This window comes from Ochotona princeps, chromosome 9 (genome assembly GCF_030435755.1).
Source record: "Ochotona princeps isolate mOchPri1 chromosome 9, mOchPri1.hap1, whole genome shotgun sequence".
Lineage (NCBI taxonomy): Eukaryota > Metazoa > Chordata > Mammalia > Lagomorpha > Ochotonidae > Ochotona > Ochotona princeps.
Genome location: NC_080840.1, coordinates 52,920,382 through 52,945,757, shown reverse-complemented (window position 1 = coordinate 52,945,757; position 25,376 = coordinate 52,920,382). Strand labels below are relative to the sequence as shown.

Genomic DNA, 25,376 nt, shown 5'->3' with positions numbered 1-25,376 from the left:
CACAGAAGTGGGTATTAAAACCCTATTTACAAGGAAACTTGGGGTTCTCTCACTTTTGTTTTCCCTTCAAAGCCAGATGTTTTCTGAAACAAAGGCAAGACATTCTTCAAATGGTCTAAAACTGCCAGGCTCTCATGAGAGTAGCAGGCAAAATATGAAAAATTAGTTATATAGATTACATAAGATTCTTAAACTGTTTAACTTCATTTAGTGGTTGCTTATATTTTAAAAACTGACTAATTCACTCTACATATGAGATGTTATATACTGGTTTCATTTCATATATGGCAAAGGTTAAGATTTTCTTTTTAAGGTGTATTCATCCATTTGAAAGTCAGAGTTACAGAGTGGGAAATGCAGAGAGAGAGAGGTCAATCAGTTGATCAATCTTCCATCATTACTCCCCAAACGGCTGTAACAAGCAGGAAGAGGTCAGGAGCATCATTTGGTAAAGTGACCTAAGAACTTAGCTCATCTTCCATTGCTTTTCCCAGGTGCATTAGCAAGGACCTGGACCAGAAGTGGAGCCAGGGTTCATATGGGATGCTGACACTGCAGGTGGCAGGTTAACCCACAGGGCTTGCCCCAAAATTGAAAAAATTATCTTCAGGGACATTCAGTCATTTGGCCTAGTAATTGGGATGCTGGCATCCCATATTGGAACACCTCGGTTTGAATTTTGGTTCTGATCCTGACTCCAGCTTCTCGTTAATACAGACTTTGGAAGGCAGCAGATGGCGATTACATAGCTGGATGTCCATCACTCCCACGGGAGATGTGGACTAGGATAATGGCTTTGGGTTGACCCTGCTCCCGGCTGTTACAGGATTTTGAAAAGTGAACCAGCAGATGGGGTTTTGCGTGTGTACATCTCAAATAGCTTGAAAAACACTTTCAAAAGATAGGAAGTATAGAGAAAAGTATCGAGTAGTAGATAATTAAGTGGATTCTATTTTTTTAAAATTATACACATACCAAGATAATTATTTTTGCTCCTTTAATGTGTAAAGGATTGTTTTGTTTGCCTCCATTCTTAACTAGTGTGGTTTTATTTATTTATTTTTAAAAATTTGTTTTTATTGAAGAGGCAGATTTACAGAGAGAAAGGAGAGACAGCGAGAAAAATCCTCAGTCCCAAGTGGCCGCAGCAGGTGGAGCTGAGCTGAAGCCAGGAGCTTCTTCTGGATCTCCTTCGTAGGTGCAGAGGCCCAAAGCTTTGGGCCATCCTCTACTGTTTTCCCAGGCCACAAGCAGGGAGCTGGATGGGAAGTAGGGCACCTGGGATATGAACTGGTGTTGACATGGGATCCCAGCATGTGTAACGTGAGGATTTAGCCACTGAACCATCATACTGGGCCCCTTATTTTTGATAGTGCTAAACTGCTTCCCAAAAGAGCTGCATACAATTATTACAGCAATGATGCCCAACAGTGCTCACAGTTTTATGGACCTATTATATTTCATTTAAATTTTTATTTATTAATTAGCATTTTCCTGTGAGTTTTTTCACTAGTTTTCTTCATTTCTCTTTTCCTTCTATCTCCAAAAAAACTGTTTTTTAAAAAAATGCATTTCTACAGGTTTTCAGAGACACTATTTTTTCTCATGAATGATTATCAGTGTTTTCCATTTTGCTGTTTTGTTCTAACCAGCAGCAACAAAAGAAGTAAAATAAAAATTTCCGTGTTATGCTGTCCTACAAGCAATGACATTACAGACGTCAAAGTGCAAATTTTTCTCTTATCTGACAATTCTCTAAGGGCACTGAAAAAGGAAGATTACTTTCCAATCATTACAAAATACAAATTGATCTATTTGCCAAATGTACAGTAATGCTGCAACATATTAGCTTTAAAGTCACAAAAACACTACACCAAGTAAAAGATATACAAAGAAAAATGGCCTTCAAACCAGTCTTTTTTCTTGTATATAATAAATAATAGGTCTAATAAATTTTGAATTATAAAGGTATTATATTTACATAATAGTAACAGTAAACTGATCCATTATAATACTCTGAATTAAACTATAATTTGTTTCTGACACAACGTCCTCAGATAAATCCTAGAAATGTCTTCATAATAAGACACAAACTTACTTTCTAGGACAATGAAATTTTAAGATTAAGAATCTCCTAGGGCCCGGCGCTGTGGCCTAGCGGCTAAAGTCCTCGCCTTAAATGCGCCGGGGTCCCACATGAGTGCCAGTTCTGATCCCAGCGGCCCCGCTTCCCATCCAGCTCCCTGCTTGTGGCCTGGGAACGCAGCCTCCCAGAGTCCACAGTAACAGGAATCTGGACTGGAAATAGAGACACGACCCAACCCGAAAAACTCCAAATACAACGCAAGGATCCCAAAGAGCATCTTAACTGTTGTGCCACATATCTGCCTTGCAACTTGTCATTTTTTCTTTAAATATTTATTTATTTTTTTACTAGAAATGCGGATATACAAAGAGGAGGAGAGACAGAGGAAGATCCTTCATTCGATGGTCCACTGGAGCTGAGCCATTCCGAAGCCAAGAGTCAGGAGCTCCTCTGGGTCTCCCATGCAGGTGCAGGGTCCCAAGGCTTCGGGCCATCCTCGACTGCTTTTCCAGGCCACAGGTAGGGAGCTGGATGGGAAGCGGGGCTGCTGGGATCAGAACCGGCACCCATATGGGATCCCAGCGTGTGCAAGGCAAGAACTTTAACTACTACACTATAGCGCTGGGCCCAACTTGTCACTTTTTAATCCCTGAAACATCAGGATTGAAAAGAAAATCCACAAAATATTCAAAATTGCTAGGTCTGAGTGTTGATAATACGGGTAATCTTAACTATGTGCTCTTTTCAAAATTTTAATTTGTATCTTTTTTATTATAAAATATTCTATGAATTCTATATGAAATCATAATTAGTAACAGGTATGCTTATTTTTATTCTATAGGTGAGAAAAAAGCTACTTTGGATGAAATTGTTTCATTTTAAAGAATAACTGTTGTCCTGAATTTGCTACTAACTTAATCTCTGGATAGTAGTATTTTTACTGTTAAAAAAAAATTCCATTCCTTTTACCTTCTGAGTACTTCTTTCGTCCTCATCTTCAGACGGATCCGACTGATGCTTTGGACTGTCCATTAGAAGGAATGCTCTGACATCTGGACTAAAAACAAAATTTAACTTTATTATGACTGAATACATTCCTATAGCATTTCTCCTGTTTGAAATGAAAATCAATGTAGAAATAACCATATTAACACAGTAACAAAGCTAAACAAAATGAGGAAATAAGTTAATTTTTCAGATGTAGGAAACCCAGCAAATAGGCAACACTACTTACAAACAGGCAGTCCCTATCAGGGGAAATTTAAAGAGCAAGCAAATTTGTTAACCTCACTAACAACCAGAAAAATACAACTTACAATGATAAGATTCAACTTTATACCCACTAGCTTAAAAAGTCAGTAAGAATGAAGAGGAAGAGACATGCTTATGTATGGTTGGTAAGAATGTATAATAAGGCAACTTTTCTGAAAAGTAATTTTGCAATACTTGACAAAACTGTTAATGTACAAACACAGACATAACAAATTAAATCTGTGTGTGTATATGTATATACACACATATATACAGAAATTTCAGTTCAAGGGATAACCCATACATGGAAAACAAATCCTGCACAGGTCCGGTAACAGGCATGTTACCAGAATGCCAGTGCAGTATTCTCTACCATAGTAAACTAGAAGCAAAACATGCATCACAAGGGATCTACCACCAGGGAAATGAGGAAATCGCTATAGTAACTGTCCACAGAGTATCAGCTAGCAGCCAGCTAGAAACCAGGAGCTATAGCACAGCATCTTTTATATCTATATACATAAAATATTATAAATCATTAAAAACTCACAGATACTAAGCACAGTCTAAATTCGCAAAAGATAGATATCCAAGGAGACACACATACACACACAGATAGATGATTTACAGTGGGATTCAACAGTGAAGATGAACAAGGAAGTCCAGAGTAGAAAGAGAAAAATGAATAAAAATTAGAGGGGATGTGTATGAACTAATGACAATCCTGAAGAATGATTACATTGCTAAACCTGCCACCTGTACTACCCACTGTTCTTAATAAGTCAATACAAAAGATAAGCATTCATTTTAGGAAATTCAAAAGATGAAAACATATTTTTAGAAAGACAAGGATGAGCCAGCATTGTGGCAACAGTGTGTTAAGTTATTGCCTGCAATGCTGCAGTCTCATAGGGGTACTACTGTCCTGGTTGCTCTGCCTCTGATTGAGCTCCCTGCTAATATGGCCGTAAAAGCACCTGCCACCTCTACTGGGGACCTGAAAAAAGGTCCTGGCTCCTGGCTTTGGACAGGCCCAGTACCAGCCATTGTGGCCAGCTGGAAGGTGAACCAGCATATAGATATCTCTCTGTCTCTTCCTGCTTTGTTTGTAACTCTGCATTTCAAATAAGTATATATTTTTTTATATAATCTATTTTATTGTGTTGTTGTTGACAATCTTTTCATAGTTAATTACAGTTAAAGAAAGAAAAAAAAAAAGGTTCAGGGGGATAGGGAAGTGGGCAATACTATTATGTCCATATTGTTTCCATCTTGTATCTGAGGTAAAGGAGGATATTGAGGGAGAAGCCCCACCCGGTTTCCCGCCCACCCCGAGTCCCGGATGTGGGGCATGCTCTGAGATATGTGCTCGAGTGGTGTTAATAGTTCTCCAGTTATGAATCGCTGCCAGTTTCGCTCGATGAGGTCGTCCACTGATTGATATGGTCCATCATAAAGTCTCCGTTTGCCCCATTTTTCGCTGCTAACATGTAGCTGAGATGAATGATTGATCTGCTCTGTCTTCTGTCTTTTCTTGATTAGAGTTCTGAGTCCAGCAGTTCGATTGGGGAGATCTCCAAAGAAACTTTGAGGTATTCCCAGACTAGTTTCTTGCATGTTCTAGCAAGCACAGGGCCCGGCACAGTCCATCACCCCGATCAGCTGGTGGTTGCATTGCTGGGTTGGTTCTGTTTTCAGTCCCGAGTTGCACTGGAACCAATGGGTGTTGCAGTCCAGTCTGGTTCTGCCCAGCACGTACTCGGCCCTCACACTAACCAGTGGGAGCTGCAGCCTAGTTGGGGCGACCCACGATAACCCTCACCCGGCCCGCCCCTGGTTTGCCAGTATGTGTAGCAGAAGACCAGTCTGTCCCCCATCCCATTAAAAGACAAAGTAAGGGCTGGCAAAAATGTGAAATTGGGCAGGTTGTCTGGAAAACAATCTGGCTATTTCTTGAAAAGATAAAACAAAATTACCATATGACCCAACAATTTTATTCCTAAGTATATACCCAAGATAAATAAGGTGTATGTTCAACTGAATACTCAAGCATGAATATTTATAGCAAAACTATTTTAAGAGGCCCAGAGTAGAGACACTCCAAGTATTTGTCAACTGATAAGTAGATACACAAACTTGAAGCTGTTCTTACCATGGGACATCATTCAGCCATAAAAAGGAATGAAGTACTGACATATGTTACAACTAGATGAACCTAAAAAAAATCTCTTAAATTAACAAAGGCAGGACAAAGGTAACCGAGAGCACTTTATTTAAAATGAAATGTCCAGAACAGATCAATCCAAAAAGAGTTGATTAGTTACCAAGGATTGGAAGAGGAGAAAATTTGGTGATATACTTTCCTTTTCAGGTGGTGATGAAAATATGAGATGAAACAGGGTGATAGAATCAGTGGATAGTGATGACGATTCTACAGCATTTTTAAAGTTCTGTGTTTATGCAAAATATTGAAATCCATCCTTAACTGATTTTATCTCAATAAAAAATTTTAAAGTAGGGGTAGGGAGCTTCAATCTTACCATAAAACCATTATCAACATGTCTTATATTTTATTATATATATGTTTTTTTATTTCAATCTTTTTCTCTGTATAGTTAAGATCATGGTATACTTAGTTTTATCTTCCTGCCTTTTACCTAAAACTTACATCAGAATCATTTTTCCAGTTTGTTACAAACTCTGTAAATGATCACTGTTGACAGAGGTTTAAGTTATATAAATTTTAGTATATTGTACATTGAACAGTTTTCCACTTCAGGACAAATAGATGATTTCCAACTCTATACTACACAATTTCACTACTGTAAGCCATGTTTGTTTTTTATTTCTATTTATTTTTTATATTATTTGTACACCATGTTTCAATCAGCAATCTTTATGCATAAAAATGGAACGTTTATGATACTCTGAACAGATTTTCAAAAACGAAACTATGTGACCTAAAGCATAAATCATTTTAACACTTCAAGTAGTCTGTTAAATTGGTTTCCAGAGCCTCTACCAATGCATTCTCTTAGTGATACACGTACATTTTGAACATTCTCCTAGCTTTTTTTAGTATACAGAAACTGTTGTGTCTTATACTGCCATCTCTGGTGATCTGATATATTATAGACAGTATTATAAAGCAAAAGCAGTTAACTTAATCAGTATTTAGTGGAAGACACACTAAAGCAACACAAGGCATTCCTATCTACCTATCACAATGGAAGTGTCAACTGGTAAAATCACTTTGGAAAACTATTATATACACACATACATACATACATATATGTGTGTGTATATGTATGTATACACACACATATATGTATGTATATACACATATATATTTATCCCTCCTACAACTAAAGAGTTGTACTGAAAGACAAAGAAATCTCTGCATACGAGCACCAAGAGATATAATGAAAACACTCCTCATAATAGCCAAGAAATGGCAACAATTCAAATGTCTGTATTAAGTATAATGGATAAATTGTGGAATATTTATACAATGGAATACTTTACAGGAATGGAAATGAACAAATTGTAGCTAAAACAACAACATATATGTGGCTGAAAACCAGAGAATAAACACTGAGTGATTCCATGAACATATAGTAGAAAAACAAAGCACACTAACCTGGTGGTAAACACTGGAAAAGCAGGAAGGATGGACTGAGAGGAGGTGTACAAGGGGCTTCAGGTTGTTGGTAACACTATTTCTCGGCCTAGGTGTCCTGGTTGGGACAACTCAAGAGTACTCACATTCTCTCAATTCACTGAGCTCTAGTCACAATCTGGGTGCTTTGCTGTACATTATGCTACAATTAAAATCAAGGCGTTTTCCCTTCTATTTCATTTGTTAATCACACAGGAAATGACAACAAGCCATTTGTATCTCCTCTTCTGTACATTATGTGTGTGTTCTGTCCATTTCTCTTCTGATATCTCATTGTGTACTGTTTGCCTGGGACCCAATCCTGCTTCCTATTAATGCACTTGGGAAACAGTAGAGGATGGCTCAAATTCTAGGGTGGGATGGAGTAACTGGCTCTCAGCATCATTCTGGCCCAGGCCCAGCTGTAGGATCTTTCTCTCCAACAAACAAGAAAAGGCACTTAGAGACAGCCACAGTTTCTATGCAACAGTAGACAGGAATTTTGCTTCTGCTTTTTTTTTAAAAAAAAAAAAAGTACTTATTTATTTATTTATTTGAAAGCCATAGTTACAGAGAGAGGAGAATGGAGACAGAGATCCTGCTGGCTTACACCCTAAAAGGCCACAGTGGCCAGGGCAGGACCAGGCCAAAGGCAGGAGCTTCTCATGGGCATCCCATATGGACACAGGAGTCTGAGAATTTGGGCTGTCCTCAGCTGTTTTCCTCTGCTGCTTGCCCAAGCTTATTGGCAGGGAGCTGGACTGGAAGTAGAACAGCCAGAACTCGAACTGGTATCCCCATGGGATGCCTTTTTGTGTTTGTTTTACTCCCCATGGTGAAAGTCAGGGCCAAAGCTAGAGTTGGGCATATAATTCAGGTCCTGGATAAGGGTGGCATGTCATCAATTCTTGAGCCACTACTGCTGCTTTCCAGGGTCTGACTTAGTAGGCAGATGGAGTCAGGAACTGAACCAGGTACTCTGATGTGGGGTGTGGGCATGTTATTTACTAGGTTAAACACATTCCCCTTCAAAGCACAACTATTTTTAAAGTGCATTTCACTCACAATAATGTCAAGGACACTGCAGGTGCTAAAGATACATTTGATGACTGGCACCTTCCTTAAATCCAAACTACTTTTAAAATAGACTGATGATTCACAGAAAGCATGTGAACATTAAGAGAGTTTTAAAAACTAAACAGGTAAGATCCAGAAAATATGAAATGACATATTTTAACTAAGAAAGAAAGTCAATTAAAAATTAAGTATAAGTGTGGATGTTTGGTCTACTGGTTAAAATGCCAGTTAGAATACCCACATTCCAAACATATTGGAATACTTGGGATCCAGTTCTCACTTTTGGCTCTTCACTGCAATTCCCTGTTAACGTAGACCCTGAGTAGTAGCAGTTATGGCTCAAGGGTTTGGGTGGGCGATCTGAATGGAGTTCCCCCTCCTGCCTTCTGTTTCAGTTGTTAATAAGAATTTGGATAGAAATGGTCTCCGCTTCGTTCTTTCTTTGCCTCTCCAATAAATAAAAAATATTTAAAATTTCTGCTTTTAAAAGAAGGGAAGTTTAAAAATCTCTTGGCTATTTATTTTTGAAATGTTGGAATTGTTTCCTATTTTTAATGGAACAGTGATGACACAAATCCACGGAGTTGTATCCCTACAATCATGTACATTACATGTATATATACATTGAAAAAAAACTGAATTGTTTTCATTTGAATTTTAATGTCAAATAGAACATCTTTACATACTAGGTCAAGATCTAGAATGGACAGTTATTAGATAATGTTAGAGTGTTTAACACTTAAAATACCAGGAGAAACATTGGCCACACATTTATTATACACTTGCTTCCATGCCAGGTCCTGTCAAAAGAAGCAATAACACTCAAGCTCTGAATGTATAAATTCTATTTTTACAAAGCCAGTAATGTGTCATTTCAAAAAAAAAATTCTGGTGCTTACAATAAAAATCAGAAATGAGAAAGGAAGCTGAAGTTTTAAAGATAATCACAAAGAGAGCCCACAGCCAGAGCCTCCTAGCTGAGCAATGAACCGGGTGGAGGAGATGAGGTGCCGGGCCCCTTCAGCTTCTCGCCCCGTCACACCTGCTGGACATTCTGAATGGAAACAACACCCTCTTACCACACTGCCTACCCTGCTGTTGCTGCAAGTACAGGAGCGCCCCGAGCTCTGCCTTACCCAAGAGCATCAGCAGAAATCTCTGCCAGGAAGATGCTGTTCCAACAGGCCCAGCGCCAGGACTTCACTCAGTTCAGTAAACTGAATTAAGTAATCAAATGAAAGGCAACTCACAGAATTTGCTCAAAATGATCAAAGCCTTCTCTAGACTTTGTAACAAACTAGACAAATGCTAATTACCACTTCAAAAAAACTACCCAGATACAGTCTTTCAAAATCAGGTGTTTCATGTTCCAAACATTGCCTAGAAGGCAAGCTTCACATTTACAGAGAAACAAGCTGTGGAAAAGTTCCCCAGCTAATTCATGCTATCCTCTGTTTCTTAGACTATTTTATACATACAAAACACTGTAAGTAACATATGCAAAGTACTGATCACAATAAATATAATGAATATGTATGAACCAAACTAGACTGGAAAATGAAAACACAAAACAAGTTTGTGGCTCTACCACACATGCCTACGGAGTTCTGATGGGACCCCCGTTCCTCACTCTCCCGTGCTGCCAGTCTACTAAGGAAGCATGAACTCCCAGGTGCTCCCTGTGCTGCAAATGCTCTCATTTCTTTCTTCAAAGATTCCTTATGACTCAGTTCCCAGGAAGCCATGCCTAATCTCCCTAAGAGTTGGCCATAATTTTTTATATCTGTCGGCATTTCTATCATAAAAATGTTCTAGCCTCAATAATTTGTGCATAAGTCTGCTTTTCCTGCCAGACTAGGAGACCATGCATCTATAGGATAGTTATAATACTTACTTAGCATTATATTCTCAATTCACATAGCAGATACTTTTAAATAGTTTTTTATAAAACACGAATAAATATAATGTCCAATCATTAGAAATTCACTAACTTAATCAAATTGATTTGATAAAGTGAAAAGGAGATGAAGAATACCACGGGAAATGGTATATATATAATACGATATAAAATGAGAAATTTTTAATTTAAAGCACAATTATATTGCACAGGATGGATAAAGCCTGTATGAGGCCTTAGGTCTGTCTGGCTTCTCTGTCCCTGTGGAACATAATGAAAACAACTTACTGATTGTAAAGCTCTGGATGCCTGACTAAGTTCTGAATGAATTCATTCAGTCCTGCTCTTCTTTGTTTAATAAAATCTGTAAAGACAAACAGAGACAATTAGGATTATTTGTATGAAAATAATTAGCATCAAGGCAGTTAATGTAAGAAAATAGTATGTACAAACAGTGAATTCTCATTAAGAAGCTTAGCACATTGCTATTTAGTATGAAATACTTCAGTATATAAAGGAATAAACAATTCAATTATGAGGTCATTTCAAAAAGTTGAGGGAAAATTAAAAAGTAAGTTTATTTTGGTAAATAATCTTGGTAAATAAAACCAAATTTTTGAATGCATGCATTCTCTCTACTCCCTTTCTCTCTCACAAACAGGGGGCTTCAAAATAGTCGTAGAAAATGCATAGTATAAAAAGCTACAAGGAGTTTTAAATTTTTTGTACTAAAATAAATCTGTGCTAACTTGTCATTTCAGATCAAATGAGGAAAAGCCTGCAGCTCAAAGAGAGCTCCTATTAGAGCCAAATAAATCCTGGGGAAACTCCAATGAGCTTAACATCATGGCAACACTGGCATGGTAGAACAGTGCTGTTACAGGTTCAATGAAGATTGGGTTGGGTTTTTTTTTTAAGATTTATTTATTTTTGTTGGAAAGTCAGATATACAGAGAGGAAGATCCTCCATTTGCTGACTGACTCCCCAAGTGACTGCAACGACTGGAGCTGAGTCAATCTGGAGCCAGGAACCAGAAGCCAGGAGCTTCCTCCAGGTCTCCCATGTGGGTGCAGAGTCCCAAGGCTTTGGTCCATCATTTACTGCTTTCTCAGGCCATAAGCAGGGAGTTGATTTGGAAGTGGAGTATCTGGGATAAAAACTGGCGCCCATATGGAATCCTGGTGCGTGCAAGGCGAGGATTTTAGCTGCTAGGCTACCATTCCAGGCCCTGTTGTTTGGTTTTTTAAAATGAGTATGAGAGGCAGAGAAAGCCCAAGAAATGACAGCACCTGAATCTATCTGTTCTGCTCATTCACTCAAAACTGAAACCATAGGCTCGAACTAAACCTCCAAGTCCACGGTTTATACTGATGCATAACACTGGACAAATTCATGTCTAACTGTGCTTCGGTTTTCTTGCTTGTAAACTTGCAATGAAATCAATGTTTTCTGCCTCACAGGATTCTTGCAAAAATCCAATCAATTATAACACATGAAATGTTTAAAATATGCCTCAGACAGCACCTGCTGAAGCATTATTTTCATGGAGCATGAGATAAACTTTTTTAAGGTCCTGTGCCACTATACAATGCAATAAAGACGTGAACTACATTTTCAATTTTTTTTAAGGTTTTTTTTTTTTTTTTAATTGGAAAGTCAGATTTATAAGAAGAAGGAGACAAAAAGATCTTTCATCCACTGGCTTACTCCTCAAGTGGCCGCAATGGCCAGAGCTGAGCTGATCCAAAGCCAGGAGCCAGGAGCTTCTTCCAGGTCTCCCATGTGGGTGCAGGGTCTCAAGGCTTTGGGCAGTCCTCGACTGCATTCCCAGGCCACAAGCGGGGAGCCTGATGGGAGGCAGAGCAGCCGGGATACAAACCAGTACCTATATGTGATCCTGGCGTATGCAAGGCAAGCACTTGAGCCAGTAGGCTACTGCACTGGGCCTACTTTTTCAAATTTTAACCATCATTTAGCAATAAACCTATGAACTTACTACTTACCTGGATCAAAATTATCACCAAATATTCTCTTAGCAGGAATCTTCAGGGCCATAGCAGGAAACTGCTTCTTTAACTAGAATTAAAAAAAGATCATGTATATTAGTAAGTACTGTAAGTCTTCTGGGTATACATGTACCAAGCCCAAATACAATCCTTTTTATAATCTATCACAATTATACTTCTAAATATTTTAAATCAAACAGGATGCTGGACTTTCTACTACTGTCTATACCTACACTATTATGATACATTTAAACAGGAAAATGATAGACTTGTGACTGCTGAAGGACTATATTACTGTAATATAGGGGAAACAGTGTGGGGGAGAGGAACTAGAGAAGGTGGAAGGACAAATCTCTATTTAAATGGAAATGTACCATGAAAAATCATTATTAAAAAAGATATACTTAATTTTTTTTTATTTTTGATGATGTTTACATAGTTGATCAGGGTAAGAAGGATTGAGGGTTAGGGAAAAGTAGGTATGATCACTGTTTCCAAACTATTTCTTCCTATTTCTGGCAGAAGTGGGGAGGTAAGAGGAGAAGCCATTCCCAGCCTCCCAACTGCCCCAGTATCCGGGGATGGGGAATGGCCACATGACACCAACCCAGGGTCCCAACGTGGCTCATGCTCTGAGAGTTCTGCCCAAGTAGTTTCGATAGTTCTGAAATGCTGTTGATCTTGCCAGTCCAAGAATGAGGAAACTCTTCCAATTTCCACTGGCTGACATAGTCCACCTTAGAGTCTCCATTCACCCGGAGTATTGCTGTCATCATTTGGCTGGGGTAGTTGTCCAGTTTGTTCTGTTCTCTTTTCTCTGGCATTGTATCAGATGTCTTCTGCAGGTCCTAATGGGTTGCCACATCCTCCACTTGCATCACGGCCTGCTGTCCACTGCTCCATCTTTTCCACTGAGGAGGACCAGTTCTCACAAGCAGGCCCAAGGACTCGGGCCAAGAAACCTGGGCTCTGCTGGACAACCACCTCCACCCAGCCTGCACCAGGAGCTCATGGAACAAGCACCCACCGTGTCAGTGGGCCCAAGGACCCGAGTCACATGGCACCCTCCCACACAGGACTGGGGCTCATGGAGCAGCACTCAACAAGCAGGCACGTCTAAGGACCCAGGCCTAATGACCCAGGTCCCACTGGATCCCCAATACCCACCCTTTTTTTTTTTTTTAAAGATTTTATTATTTTTGGAAAGCCGGATATACAGAGAGGAGGAGAGACAGAGAGGAAGATCTTCCGTCTGATGATTCACTCCCCAAGTGAGCTGCAACGGGCCGATTGCGCGCCAATCCGATGCCGGGAACCTGGAACCTCTTCCGGGTCTCCCACGCGGGTGCAGGGTCCCAAAGCTTTGGGCCGTCCTCAACTGCTTTCCCAGGCCACAAGCAGGGAGCTGGATGGGAAGTGCGACTGCCGGGATTAGAACCGGCGCCCATATGGGATCCCGGGGCTTTCAAGGCGAGGACTTTAGCCGCTAGGCCACGCCGCTGGGCCCTGGATCCCCAATACTCCTTTTAAAAAAAGTTCTATTTATTTATTTGCTTGTTTTTATTGGAAAGGCAGATATACAGAGAGGAAAGACAGAAAGATTCTCCATCCATTGATCTACTCCTCAAGTGGCTGCAATAACCAGAGCCAGGCTGATCAAAAGCCAGGAGCCAGGAGCCTCCTCTGGGGTCTCCCACATGAATCCAGGGTCCCAAGGGGTGGGGCCATCCTTGACTGCCCTTCCAGGCCATAAGCAGGATGCCAGATGGGAAGTAGAGCAGCTGAGACACAATCAGCACTCATAGGAGGTCCCAACATATACAAGGTGTCAATTTTAGCCACGAGGCTATTGTGCCAGGCAGAAAAAAATATATATTTTTTAAATCAAATGCACATTATTTAATTATACCAATAAAATGCTACAGACTAATCACTCATTTTTGTCCCAATGAAACACTTAGTATCTGAATCTATTACTTAGCATTTCTTTGTTTTGATTCTCTTGTCTATAAAATGTGGATAATTTTAGCAATTATAGTCTAGATTTGGTGGACGGATTAACATAAATCATATATTAAGTGCTAACTAGAATTTGGTGTGTAAGTTCTGAACACACATTATCTATCATTTAATACCATGGAAAAACAAGATGTTTTATCTACATGACACACTGACAATAGTTTAAGATTTATTCATTTTATTGCAATGGCAGGTACACAGAGAGAAGGAGATATAGAGAGAAAGATCTTCCATCCACTGGTTTACTCCCCAAATGGCCACAATGGGCCAAGCTGACCTGAGCTGAGCTGATCTAAAGCCAGGAGCCAAGAGATTCTTCTGAGTCTCCCATGCAGGTGCAGGCCCCAAGGCTTTGGGCCAACTGCTACTGCTTTCCTAGGCCATGAACAGGGAGCTGGATAGGAAGTGGAGTGGCCAGAACTCAATCTGGTGCCCACATGGAATCCCACCATGCATTTGCAAGGTGAGGATTTAGCTCTTGAACTGTTGTGCAGGGACCCCCTCACTTGTTGTTATATAAAGTTCTTTCATCCTTTCCACTCTTCCAAGCCTATAGTATTCAACATTCTAGGTTCATATTATGTATTTTTCTCTGAAATTCCAATACGTTGATAAGATCTGCTTGTCCTTAGAGAAGGTAAAGTTACATAAATTAAAGATAGTAAAGTCAATAAATCTGATATTATCTATGTAAATTTATTTAACTGAAATAGGAGAGAACTATATATTCTTATTAGCAACTATGATGACAAAACTACACATACATTGAAAACTGACAGGAAATACAAAGAACAGAAGAACTGATTCATCACTCTATACCAATAGCACATTGCCTGCAATATCCAGAAAAATGTTTACAGACTGGAAATTTTTACCTTCTGTCTTTTCTTTTGTTCTTAAAGGGCCACAGAGAAAAAATTCACGTTTTAGAACTCAGGGAAATCCAGGTCAAGTTCAACCTGACTTCTATAGTCTTTAAATAACACAATCACTGCCTTTCTCCTGATTTTTTTTCTCTTGCACCATAGAGGCAGAATCAGAAGGAATCATATACAAAGAAATCATATACATTTGAAACAAAGTCTCAAATTTCAATTAAAATTCTTTGTGTAAAATTTTATCTTTTCTAAAAAGTTCATATAAAGTATATGTGCATTTGTGTGTATGTATATGATACAGAAAGAGAAAGGGACTATTATCGTTTTATCTTTACATCATTATAACCTAGGTTATCTGATGGCTATAGTCAGATTCGTACACACCTTCCCACTTGCCAAAAAGCCTGACCATGGAGATAACGGGCATGTAAGACTTACATAGAGCAAGTAGTTCAACCTTTACCTAGCCTCCACTATAAAGCAATTTTCAAAACTCACTAGAAATTCACAGAGTACAGTAGCCAGCGTTACGGTTCAATGGATTAAGGCCCTGCCTGTGGAAAGAGCATCCTATTTGGGCACTTGTTTGAGGTTCAGCTGCTCTACTTCTGACCCAGCTCTCTGCTAATGTGCTTAGGAAAGCAGCGAAGATGGCTCAAGGGCGCCTGCCACCCATCTAGAGAGAACCAGACAGAATTCCAGGCTCCTGGCTTCACCATTTGGGGAGTGAACCAGCAGATGGAAGTTTGTCTCTCCCCCCTCTCTCTCTCTGTACCTCTATTTTCAAACAAATAAACATATAAACCTTTAAAAATTTACCCTTCTTTGTGCTGAGTCCTATAAACACTTTTATTTAGAAAAAAATTACAGAAGACATCCATAGATACTCTAATTGGCTATTATTTAGTTTCAAAAGTAGAGAAAGGACTGCCTCAATGTCCTTTTATGGAGCAACATTTAAAACCATATATCTTGGGTTACCATTCCACCTGGAGAGCATAAAAACCAGGACATGGGCAGAGGTGGCTAGGCAGAAAGACACCCGCCAGTATGTGTGTGGGCTGGACAGTAGGGCTGGTTGGGCTGAACTAGGCTTCAATGCCCATTGACACGTACAAGAGCTAAATGGGATGTGCGACAGACTGAACAACTCTGTAGCACATAGTGGCAAGCATGGGAACCAGAACAGGGGGCAGGTTTGGTCGGGGTTATGGGGAATTGCCCTGACTAGGCTGCAGCTACCCCTGGTTTGTGTGAGGGCCGAGTATGAAGTGGGCAGGATTGGGCTGGGCTCCAACACTCATTGATTCGTGTGGAAGACAAGGCTGGAAACAGAACTGACCCAGCAATTGCAATGACCAGCATGTTCATAAGCTGACTGGGGTGACAGACTACGCCGGACCCTGTACTGGCAAGTACATACAAGAATCAGTTCTGGGATCACCTTAGACGAAGTTTCTTTGGAGATTCCTCCAACTGAACTGCTGATCTCAGAACTCAAACCATGAAGAGACTACGTCAGCCAGTGGATTCTGGATAGATTTCATTGTGCTCGTAACAGCGATATTGGCAGCAATTCAGGAGTGTTGAACTGTCAAAACTGCTTGAGCAGGACCCTCAGAGCATGCCCCACATCGGGGACCCGGGATGGGTGGGAGGCTAGGCGGGGCTTCTCCTTTTATTTCTCCCCTTGCCCCAGATACAGAAAAACAATATTAAAAAAACATACAAAGTTAGTTTGATTGAATATAAAGAGAAGAAAATAATAAAATGGTAATAGTTATCTTTGAATAGAGACATCATTCATTCATTCATTCATTCGTTTAAGAGGCTGAGAGAGACAAACAAGAAAGAGGCTCTTATTCAGTCTCCAAGGTGTCTGGAGCAGCCAGGGCTGGGTCCAGGGCCACAGCTAGGAATGAGGAGCTAAATCCATGTTTCCTGTGTGGGTAACAGGGACTCAGAGACTGATGTCACCACAGGCTGCCTCTCCGTGACTGTGCTGGCAGGAAGCTGGACTCAACCCAGCCACTGTGATACACGATCTGCGTACCACAACTACTAGACTAAATGCCCACATCTGGAAAAATTCTAAATATAGTTTTCCTTGGTTCTATTGTCTAGAAATTTCAGAATAATGAATGCTCTACAAACAAAACTATTAAAAGAGAATAGGCCCATGAAAGATTTTCAGGTGTAGAGTTTACAACTGGATAATTTTTATAGCAATTCATGACTAAGGATAAGTAGAGAGCTGGGCAGAAAATATTTCTAACATTGCATGGCACTAAAACTTATATTAAGCTGTTTGAGGCTAGTGATATGGTGCGGGTGGGTTGAGCTTCTGCTGGTAACACTGGCACCCCATGTGAGCACTGACTCAAGTCCTAGATGTTCCACTTTAGATACAGCTCCCTTTTTTTTTTAAAAAAAAAAATCCATTTATTTTTATAGGAAAGTCAGTTTTATAGAAAGAAGGAGAGACAGATCTTCCTTCTGTTGGTTCACTCCCTAATGGCTGCAACAGCTGGAGATGAGACAATCTGAAGCCAAGAGCCAGGTGCCTCCTTTGGGTCTCCCACACAAGTGCAGGGTCCCAAGGCTTTGGGCCATGCTTTACTGGTTTCCCAGAACGCAAGCATGGAGTTGCAAAGGAAGTGGAGCAGCTGGGATAAGAATTGGTGCCCATGTGGGATCCTAGTATATGCAAAGAAAGGATTTAGCCACTAGGCTACTGCGCCAGGCCCAGATGCAGCTCCCTTTTTATGTGTCTGGGAAAGCAGCAGCAGACAGCCCAAGTGCTGGGGCACTCAGATGGAGTTCAGGTTCCTGGCTCAGCCCTGGTGGTTATGGCCACTGGGGAGTGAAGCAGCAGAATCTCTTTCCCTCTCTTCCTTTCAAGTAAACAAAGAAATCTTAAAAAAACAACCTGTCCTCTTAGTTCTCTCATTTAAACAGTTTCTTTAGAACTGTTAACAGTCTTTTTTCACCTTTTTTGTAAGAATTTCAAAGTTACAATGTTTTAAAGAATCGCCTGCTCTTACCTGCTTGTCTGATCTCTGTCAGCATTAGCTTCATCACTCAAACATGTTTCTTTTTTTTTTAAAGATTTTTTAAAATTTATTTTTGTTTGAAAGATCAAATTTATAGAGACAGAGAAAAAGCTCTGTCACCCACTGGTTCTCTTCCCAAATGGCTGCAACAGTCAGAGCTCAGCTGATCTGAATCCAGGAGCCAGGAGCTTCTGATGAGTCTCCCATATGGATGCAGGGTCCCAAGGCTTTGCTGTCCTTTCATAAGCTCCCTGATCATAAGCAGGGAGCTGGATGGGAAGCAAGGCTGCCAGGACATCAACTGGTGCCCATATGGGATCTTGGGTCTTGCAAGGTGAGGATTTAGCTAGCCATGGAGTTGTCGCCCTGCCCCCCACATTATTTTTTAAGATTCATTTAATTTCTACTATTTGAAAAGGCAGATTTACAGAGAAAATTAGAGAGTGAAAGAGAGCTCTTCCATCTGCCAGTTTACTTCTCAAATGGCTACAATGGCTGAAGCTGAGCTGATTCAAAGTCAAAAGCCAAGAGCTTCAGCCAGGTCTCTAACACAGGTAGAGAGGACCAAGGACCTGGGCCATCCTCCACTGCTTTCCCAGGCATAAACAGAGAGCTGGACGTGAAGTCCAACAGCCAGGACTGGAACAGTGTCCCATACAGGACACTGACAAGTGAAAGAGGAAGATTAGCCTATTAAGCCATGGTCCTCAAATACATTTCTTCATGTAAGAGTTTTTTTCAGGTACTTTGATTTAAATAGAAATTAGAAATTCTGTAACTCTTACTTACAGTGTTGTAAAGTTTATCAAACTCGGCATATCTCCTGAAGACAAACCACTCACTCCTGCCCACGGAGACCAGAACTTTATAAACCTGTGGGACAAAAAAAAAAGAATTAATTATAAAACACTATTAGTTATTTAAATACAGAAAGCCTTCATTTACATTTGTGAACAGGTATTCCTTGTGATTCTAAAAGAACATGAACATACAAACTGAAACACTTCTTTTATCTTCACGAAAGGCTGTACTTTATCTTTAAAATGTTATAAAATGATATTTTTGGAGAATAAGATAGTGAATAACTACCTACTCATTGTTTAGACATACTGAATTCTAACACTGCTATCTTCATATTTTCCCCTAAAACAGATTCTTTTCCCCTAAGAATAGGTTCATTTAATGTCATTTTCCTCTTTTCTTTTTAGCAGTAACTATTACCAGGAAGCCAGGACTTGGACTAGCATGATACAGAATGCCAGTGTCATAAGCAGTGGCTTAAAGTGCAGCACCATAATATGTTGCACAAAACCACCAGGCCCCACAATGCCTGTTTTTGTTCATCAGAATAAAGTAAGCCCTGAGCTGGGGAGGCTGGACAGAGTGTGTTAGGGGGCAGGGAGAGACTATTTGTACTGAATAGAATCAATTAGTGCACACCAACTAACTTGTGAACTTATTATCACTCTTCATTCAACAGAATTCAAACAATAGTTATTGAACATCTGTCATCTCTGCACCAGGGGCTGGTGAAATGCTTGGTTCAAAGCACCCTGCATTCCAGGTAAGGAAGGCAGACATAAATGAACCACAAATACGACAGGTGGTGGGAAATGCTATTAAAAACTTAACTGGGTCCAGCATTGGGTATATCGGGTTAAGCTGCTGCCTACAGTGCTGGCATCTTATACGGGTGCTAGTTTGGGACACAACTGCTCTACTTGGATCTATCTCCATGTTAATGCACCTGGAAGAGCAGTGGTTTGGCCTCTGTATCTGCCTGAGAGACTGACATAGGCTCCTGACTCCTGTCACCTGATGTCAGCTTGGCCCAGCTCTATTTGAGCATTGAGCTAGTGGAAAGAATTAAGTAGGGTAAGCAAAACAAAGACTCAAAAGAAGGGTGTGAAGGTACTATTTTATCTAAGATGGTCATAGAAAGCCTGCCCAATAAGTAATAGTGAAGAATCTGAAGCAGTAAATCAACAAGGTGACTTAGTAGCCCGCTGTTGTAGCATAGTGAGTAAAACTGCCACTTGCAACATTAGCTGCTCTGCTTCTGATGCAGCTTCCTGCTAATGAGTCTGGGAAAGCAGTAGGATACGATGCAAGTGCTTGGACCCCTGCACTCATGGGGGAGACCTTGGTGAAGCTCCTGGCTCCTGACTTTGGCCTGGCCCAACCCTGGCCATTGTGGCCATTTGAGGAGCGAGCCAGCAAAGCATCTCTCTCCGCCTCTTAGTAACCTCAGCTTTTCATATAAAGAAATCTTAACAACAAAACTCAAGATGATTTAGAAAAGGCATTTGAGGACATGACACATCTTGGGGCCAGCTGGATGAGACTGAATTCCAAATCCTTGATCCTTTCATGAAAGATATGGTAACAGTTTTACTCTAAGAAAGTGAAGGACACCTGAGATAACATGCTGTACCTCCATGCGCCATGTATAAATGTTTGTCAAACTTGGCAGGAGATAATGTGCCTGGAGGCCAGAGCAGCTGAAAGGTAAAAATCAGGAGACAAAAAAGAATCCTTCACAAACTCCAGTATGACATCCAAAGTATATTAATCCACCTTTAATGCCATACTGCTAAAAATTTCCTTGTACAAAAATGTTCTACCCGGGGCCCAGTGGTGTGGCCTAGTGGTTAAAGTCCTCACCCTGAATGTGCCAGGATCCCAAGTGGGTGCCGTTTCTAATCCCGGCAGCTCCACTTCCCATCCAGCTTGTGGCCTGGGGAAGCAGTCGAGGATGGCACAAGGCTTTGGGATCCTGTACCCGCATGGGAGACCCAGAAGAGGTTCCAGGTTCCTGGCTCTGGATCGGCACAGCACCGGCCATTGCGCTCACTTGGGGAATGAAACATCGGACGGAAGATCTTCCTCTCTGTCTCTCCTCTCTGTATATCTGACTTTGTAATAAAAAAAATAAATAAATCTTTTAAAAAAATGTTCTACAATTTTACTGTTTAATGCTGTACCATGCACACTGTTTAATGCTATACTTGGGCAGCCAGGGAAGGCCTGAGGGGAGGAAAATGGTCAAACACACCTTGCAATGTCTTGCTGTAGCACATGAAGGGGGGAGGGATGGTGTTTAAGAAGGGAAATCAGAAGGCAGAGGGGCTATTTCCCTGCTCTGCCTGGAACCTGGGGAGAAAGCCACCATTTGGGGGCACCTAGTTCCACTTAGAAGGCAGAGTGGGATATGAAAATCTAGTTCAAGTCATTAGCTTTCCTCAACTCCCACATGTCATGAACCCTAGAGCTGAAGCCACCTGCCATGGGGCTCAAATGGTAAGGGTTAGGTAACTCCCTTATTAGAGGTCAGGATGGACCAATGAGCCTGAACTGTGGGCATATGTGTCAAGACTTCAGAGCTGAGGTACGGAGTCAGCAGTGAGCCACAAGACCATGGCTCAGCCAACAATGACACCAAGTAGGACATCAACTGCAGATGTCAACAATGAATGGATGCCAGCCAAATGCCCAGGGCTGGTGCAGCTCAATCAGTCAGATAACTGCCAGCTAGTTGGAATGGAACCTTCATGACGCTACTATGAGGTCCATCATCAACTCAACCAGTACTGTGAACAGGGATATCCCTCCTCTCAGAAACCGTAGTATGAACCTGCAGGAAAAGACATTAAGACAATCTGGGCAATTTCACCTGAAAGTGTTCAAATCAGTAGACCAAACCATGAGTAAACAGAATTGGTTACATGCGTTTCTCATACTTCTCAGTAGGGAGATATACAGGGCAGACACGATCCATTATAAACAAATGACACATTCACAGACGGAAGAGAGATTCACATGTATTAACTGGACTACTGGAACTAAATGCAGCACCATATTATCTTACTGCACTAATTATAAAAATGATTATTTGCCAGTAATAATCACTGGTAGACCAGTGCAGTAAATATTTATTGTGCTTACTCTTCATAAAACTCTTTAATACTGTAGTGGTAAGTAAAATGAGAAATGGACATTGTCTTCAAGGTGGAAAAAGAAATGAACTACAGAATATTTTTTTTAAATGAGGTACAAACTAATAAATGTTGTAAGACATTTCAGAAATTCTAAGATAGGAACTCTTTTTTACCCCTCCCCGCCAATTCATTTGTATTTGTTACAATATTTTAAAGCAAAATGACTCGGGCACTACATTTCCATCCACACACCTCATCACAAGGGTTCAAGGACTTCAGAAGCCCATTAAACCTCTCAAGGTATACATAAAATTACGAGTGTATACACTGGTCCACACACAGGCATACTGTCTGGAAAGACAATCTTTCACAAGCCTTTACAATATTCTTTGAGGGATAAGGTAAAAAAAGGCAAAAATCTGCACTAAACAAGCAAAAACATCCTCCATTATGTGCAGCCAGGAAGGCTTTGCAGAGGATAGATCATTCAGAAGAAATAAAACCTGAGTATGTGGAGACTGATAGTGTAGAGCTGGTTTTAGGTTACCTAAGGACCAATGCTGAGGCGGGAACAGTACCTAGGTCCATGTTTTCCAAAATGCCTTAAATTACATACTCACAGTGAATCTCTTCTTTTTCTCTCTGTGTTCATCAGAGCTGGGAATGCTTACACTCGGGCAGCTTTCCTTGTAGTCCATGGTATAATCTCTTTGCATTTAATGCCAAAATAGAGTCCGTAGAGTCAGCATGGGACAAACAACTAATCCAAAACATAAAACCTCTTGAGGTAATGTTCAACTTCCATCATGCAACCTTAACCAACAGAAAGAGAAAAAAAAGAGGGGGGAGAGAACTGATTAGCAAAGCCATTTTAAACACTATTACTTGTCATTCCTTATTTATTAAGTTCATTTCATTATTATTCTGGCAGGAATTTCCTTTTGCTCCTAAGTCCTAGTTAGACTAAAGACTCAGTTTCTGTTATTCGTCTATCACTGAGTCACATTCAAACATTAGCATCCTAGTTTCTTCATTCTGGGAGTTGATATCCACAGTTCATTTGGGTTCAGGCGCTCATCATTTAGTTGGATGGACTCAAAGTGTGGTTTTGAAATCCTGTAGTCCGGTTAACTAGTGGAGTTTGCTGAACAATTTCAATTACAATCCTGTACAGTAAGTAACTATCTGTGTTACAAATGAAGCAACTGGGATTTGAATCCAGATTGCCTGGCTCCAGAATCCTGCCTTTTAACCACTACACTGTGTGTGTTGCATTTTAACATCCTAAAGATTCTTACACATTGGACCCTGGTCAGAGATATTACAGATCTTCATACAGAACAAAGGCGGTAGGTTAATATCATTTCACTCACTAAAGGGTTTGAGATGTCATATCAATGTCACCTCTGAAACACTCAAGAGCCCATACTCTCTGCTGACACAAACAGTACTTTGTAAAAGGGCAGACTGCCTGGATATTTTCTTGGATGATTACTTTAAAGAAATCCCTCTGACAAATCTGATCACTGTGAATAAATTATATTCAGGCAGTGATTTCAAATGTAAATCAGCAGAAATCATTATTAAAGTGGAATGAGTTTCGAAGGAGGGTACTTCCTAAGAGATAATTGTTGTATTTGTTCCTGGAAATACAGAAAGGATGTATATGTAGCTGAATCCACTGTTACATGATCTATGGAAGTATAACTGTTTCCTTCTAAATACAGATGGTGACAACTGTATATTATATTATAGAGCCCTGGGGGTCAGGGTAGTGGAGCAGATTAAACTGCTGCTGGCAGTGCAACATCACATATGAGCACCAGTTCAAGTCCTGCTGCTGTACTTCTAATCCAGTTCCCTGTTGATAATGCACCTAGGAAAGCAGCAGCAGATGGCCTGAGGTTTGAGCCCTATGTTGTCATCTAGAGTGAACAAGCAGATGGAAGACTGATCTCTCCCTCTGTAACTCTGCCTTTCAAATAAATAAACTTTTAAAAATAAGTAAGTAAGTTATAGCACCATAAAGGTCTGTAAAAGTCCCCAGTGAATTTAGGGCAACACCTGAGCTGAGTCTGTCCTCCTATCCCAGTGGTCCTCTGCTTAGGGACTAGAGCAAGAAGACCACATGGCCCTTCTAGGGTAGATGAGAATGAGCTCCAGGACCCACTTTAGCCTATCCTTACCCCTGCAGCAGAAATCATGAGAGAGGGAAGATGATCAGCTATAGCTCCCATACTTCGGACTTGAGAATGTGGGACTCAGTATCTGGCAGGTCCTGCTGGCACTTTATTATGCACCACCACGAATTTCTGATCATGTCTGACTGCGCTGTAACCCACAAGAACAGAATTACAGGAAGATATCAGGCCTCAAGTCTTCCCTAAGAGCAGAGGAAAGACAGAGATGGTGGGGAGGACAAGCTCTCTTGTACCCAGTGCATATCTAAGAGTATGGTGACACAACAGGCAGTTACATGTAGAGGCTCTCACTCTAGGTGCACACTTGATCCTGTGCTAGGTAATCTTCCTGTCTTTCTAGATATAATCACTACTCTTTCTGCCCCATGAAGGCTTCTCTCTGTAGACTAAACACGAAAGCTACATATTTTGCCATTAACCGGGCTCAGCTGATGACAGGCAGCAGGTCAGAAGGTAGGGGGAGCAGGATGCTCAAGTGATTTAGGTCCTAATCCCTACTCTCTTTCTGACAGCAGTAGTTTCTCTACAGTTCCTACCAGGCAGCTCTTTTCCCATGGCTGCAATTCCAAGTCTGAGAGTAATACTGTTTCTTAATTTTGTTTGTAAAAAGAGGACTTCACCATGCCTTGCTGGTTCCCTCAGTCCTGCTTTTAGTAAGCACCCATTTTGGTAGACTACCTTCAATTACTTGTGTGTCAAGTGATCGATGTAATTAACTGATATCCAGGCACAAACATGGGATGCACATGTGATAAGTGCCATGATTATCTTCCTGTGCAGGGAGGGGATAGCACACAGTGACATGGCCACTCAAATGATCTCCTGTGATGTTGTTACAGGACTGAACACAGATGGAGGGTAGGATGATGAAGTTGCTGACTTTGGACTTTGGCTGCTTCTACTGTCCTTGAGAACATGCACAGAGCAAGCAATGAGTTTAAAGCTGTGAATTCCCAGAGAGGTTGAAAATCTAAAGCTGTTTTCAAGGAGCCTTTGTCTCTTGTAGCTGCCAAGTTTCCAGCACTAATGACGGGGTCCACAGTTTTAATATAAGGACTATAGTCAGTGAACCATATGATCCTACAAAATTTTTTAAAGATTTATTTATTTTTATTGCAAAGTCAGATATACAGAGAGGAGGAGAGATAGAGAGGATGTTCCCCCATCCTATGGTTCACTCCCCCAAGTGACCACAATGGCCAGTGCTGTGCTGATCTGAAGCCAGGAGCCTGGAGCCAGGAGCCAGGAGCCAGGAGCCAGGAACTTCCTCCAGGTCTCCTACAGGGGTGCAGGAACCCAAGGCCCTGGGCC

The 25,376-nt window shown here is 40.8% G+C and overlaps 1 protein-coding gene across 4 annotated transcripts in view; it reads right to left on the bottom strand.

Moving 5' to 3' along the window:
• Window positions 1–25,376, bottom strand: part of SGK3 (serum/glucocorticoid regulated kinase family member 3) — a 125,808-nt gene that overhangs the window by 20,633 nt on the left and 79,799 nt on the right. For all 4 annotated transcript variants that reach the window (XM_058668697.1, XM_004588026.3, XM_004588025.2 and 1 more), the window contains 5 exons: window positions 22,485–22,677; window positions 18,716–18,799; window positions 11,974–12,046; window positions 10,258–10,333; window positions 3,056–3,143 (listed from right to left, as the gene is read on the bottom strand). In XM_058668697.1, coding sequence (XP_058524680.1) covers window positions 3,056–3,143; window positions 10,258–10,333; window positions 11,974–12,046; window positions 18,716–18,799; window positions 22,485–22,580 — 417 coding nt within the window. In that variant the 5' untranslated portion in view covers window positions 22,581–22,677. The remainder of the gene's footprint in view (window positions 1–3,055; window positions 3,144–10,257; window positions 10,334–11,973; window positions 12,047–18,715; window positions 18,800–22,484; window positions 22,678–25,376) is intronic.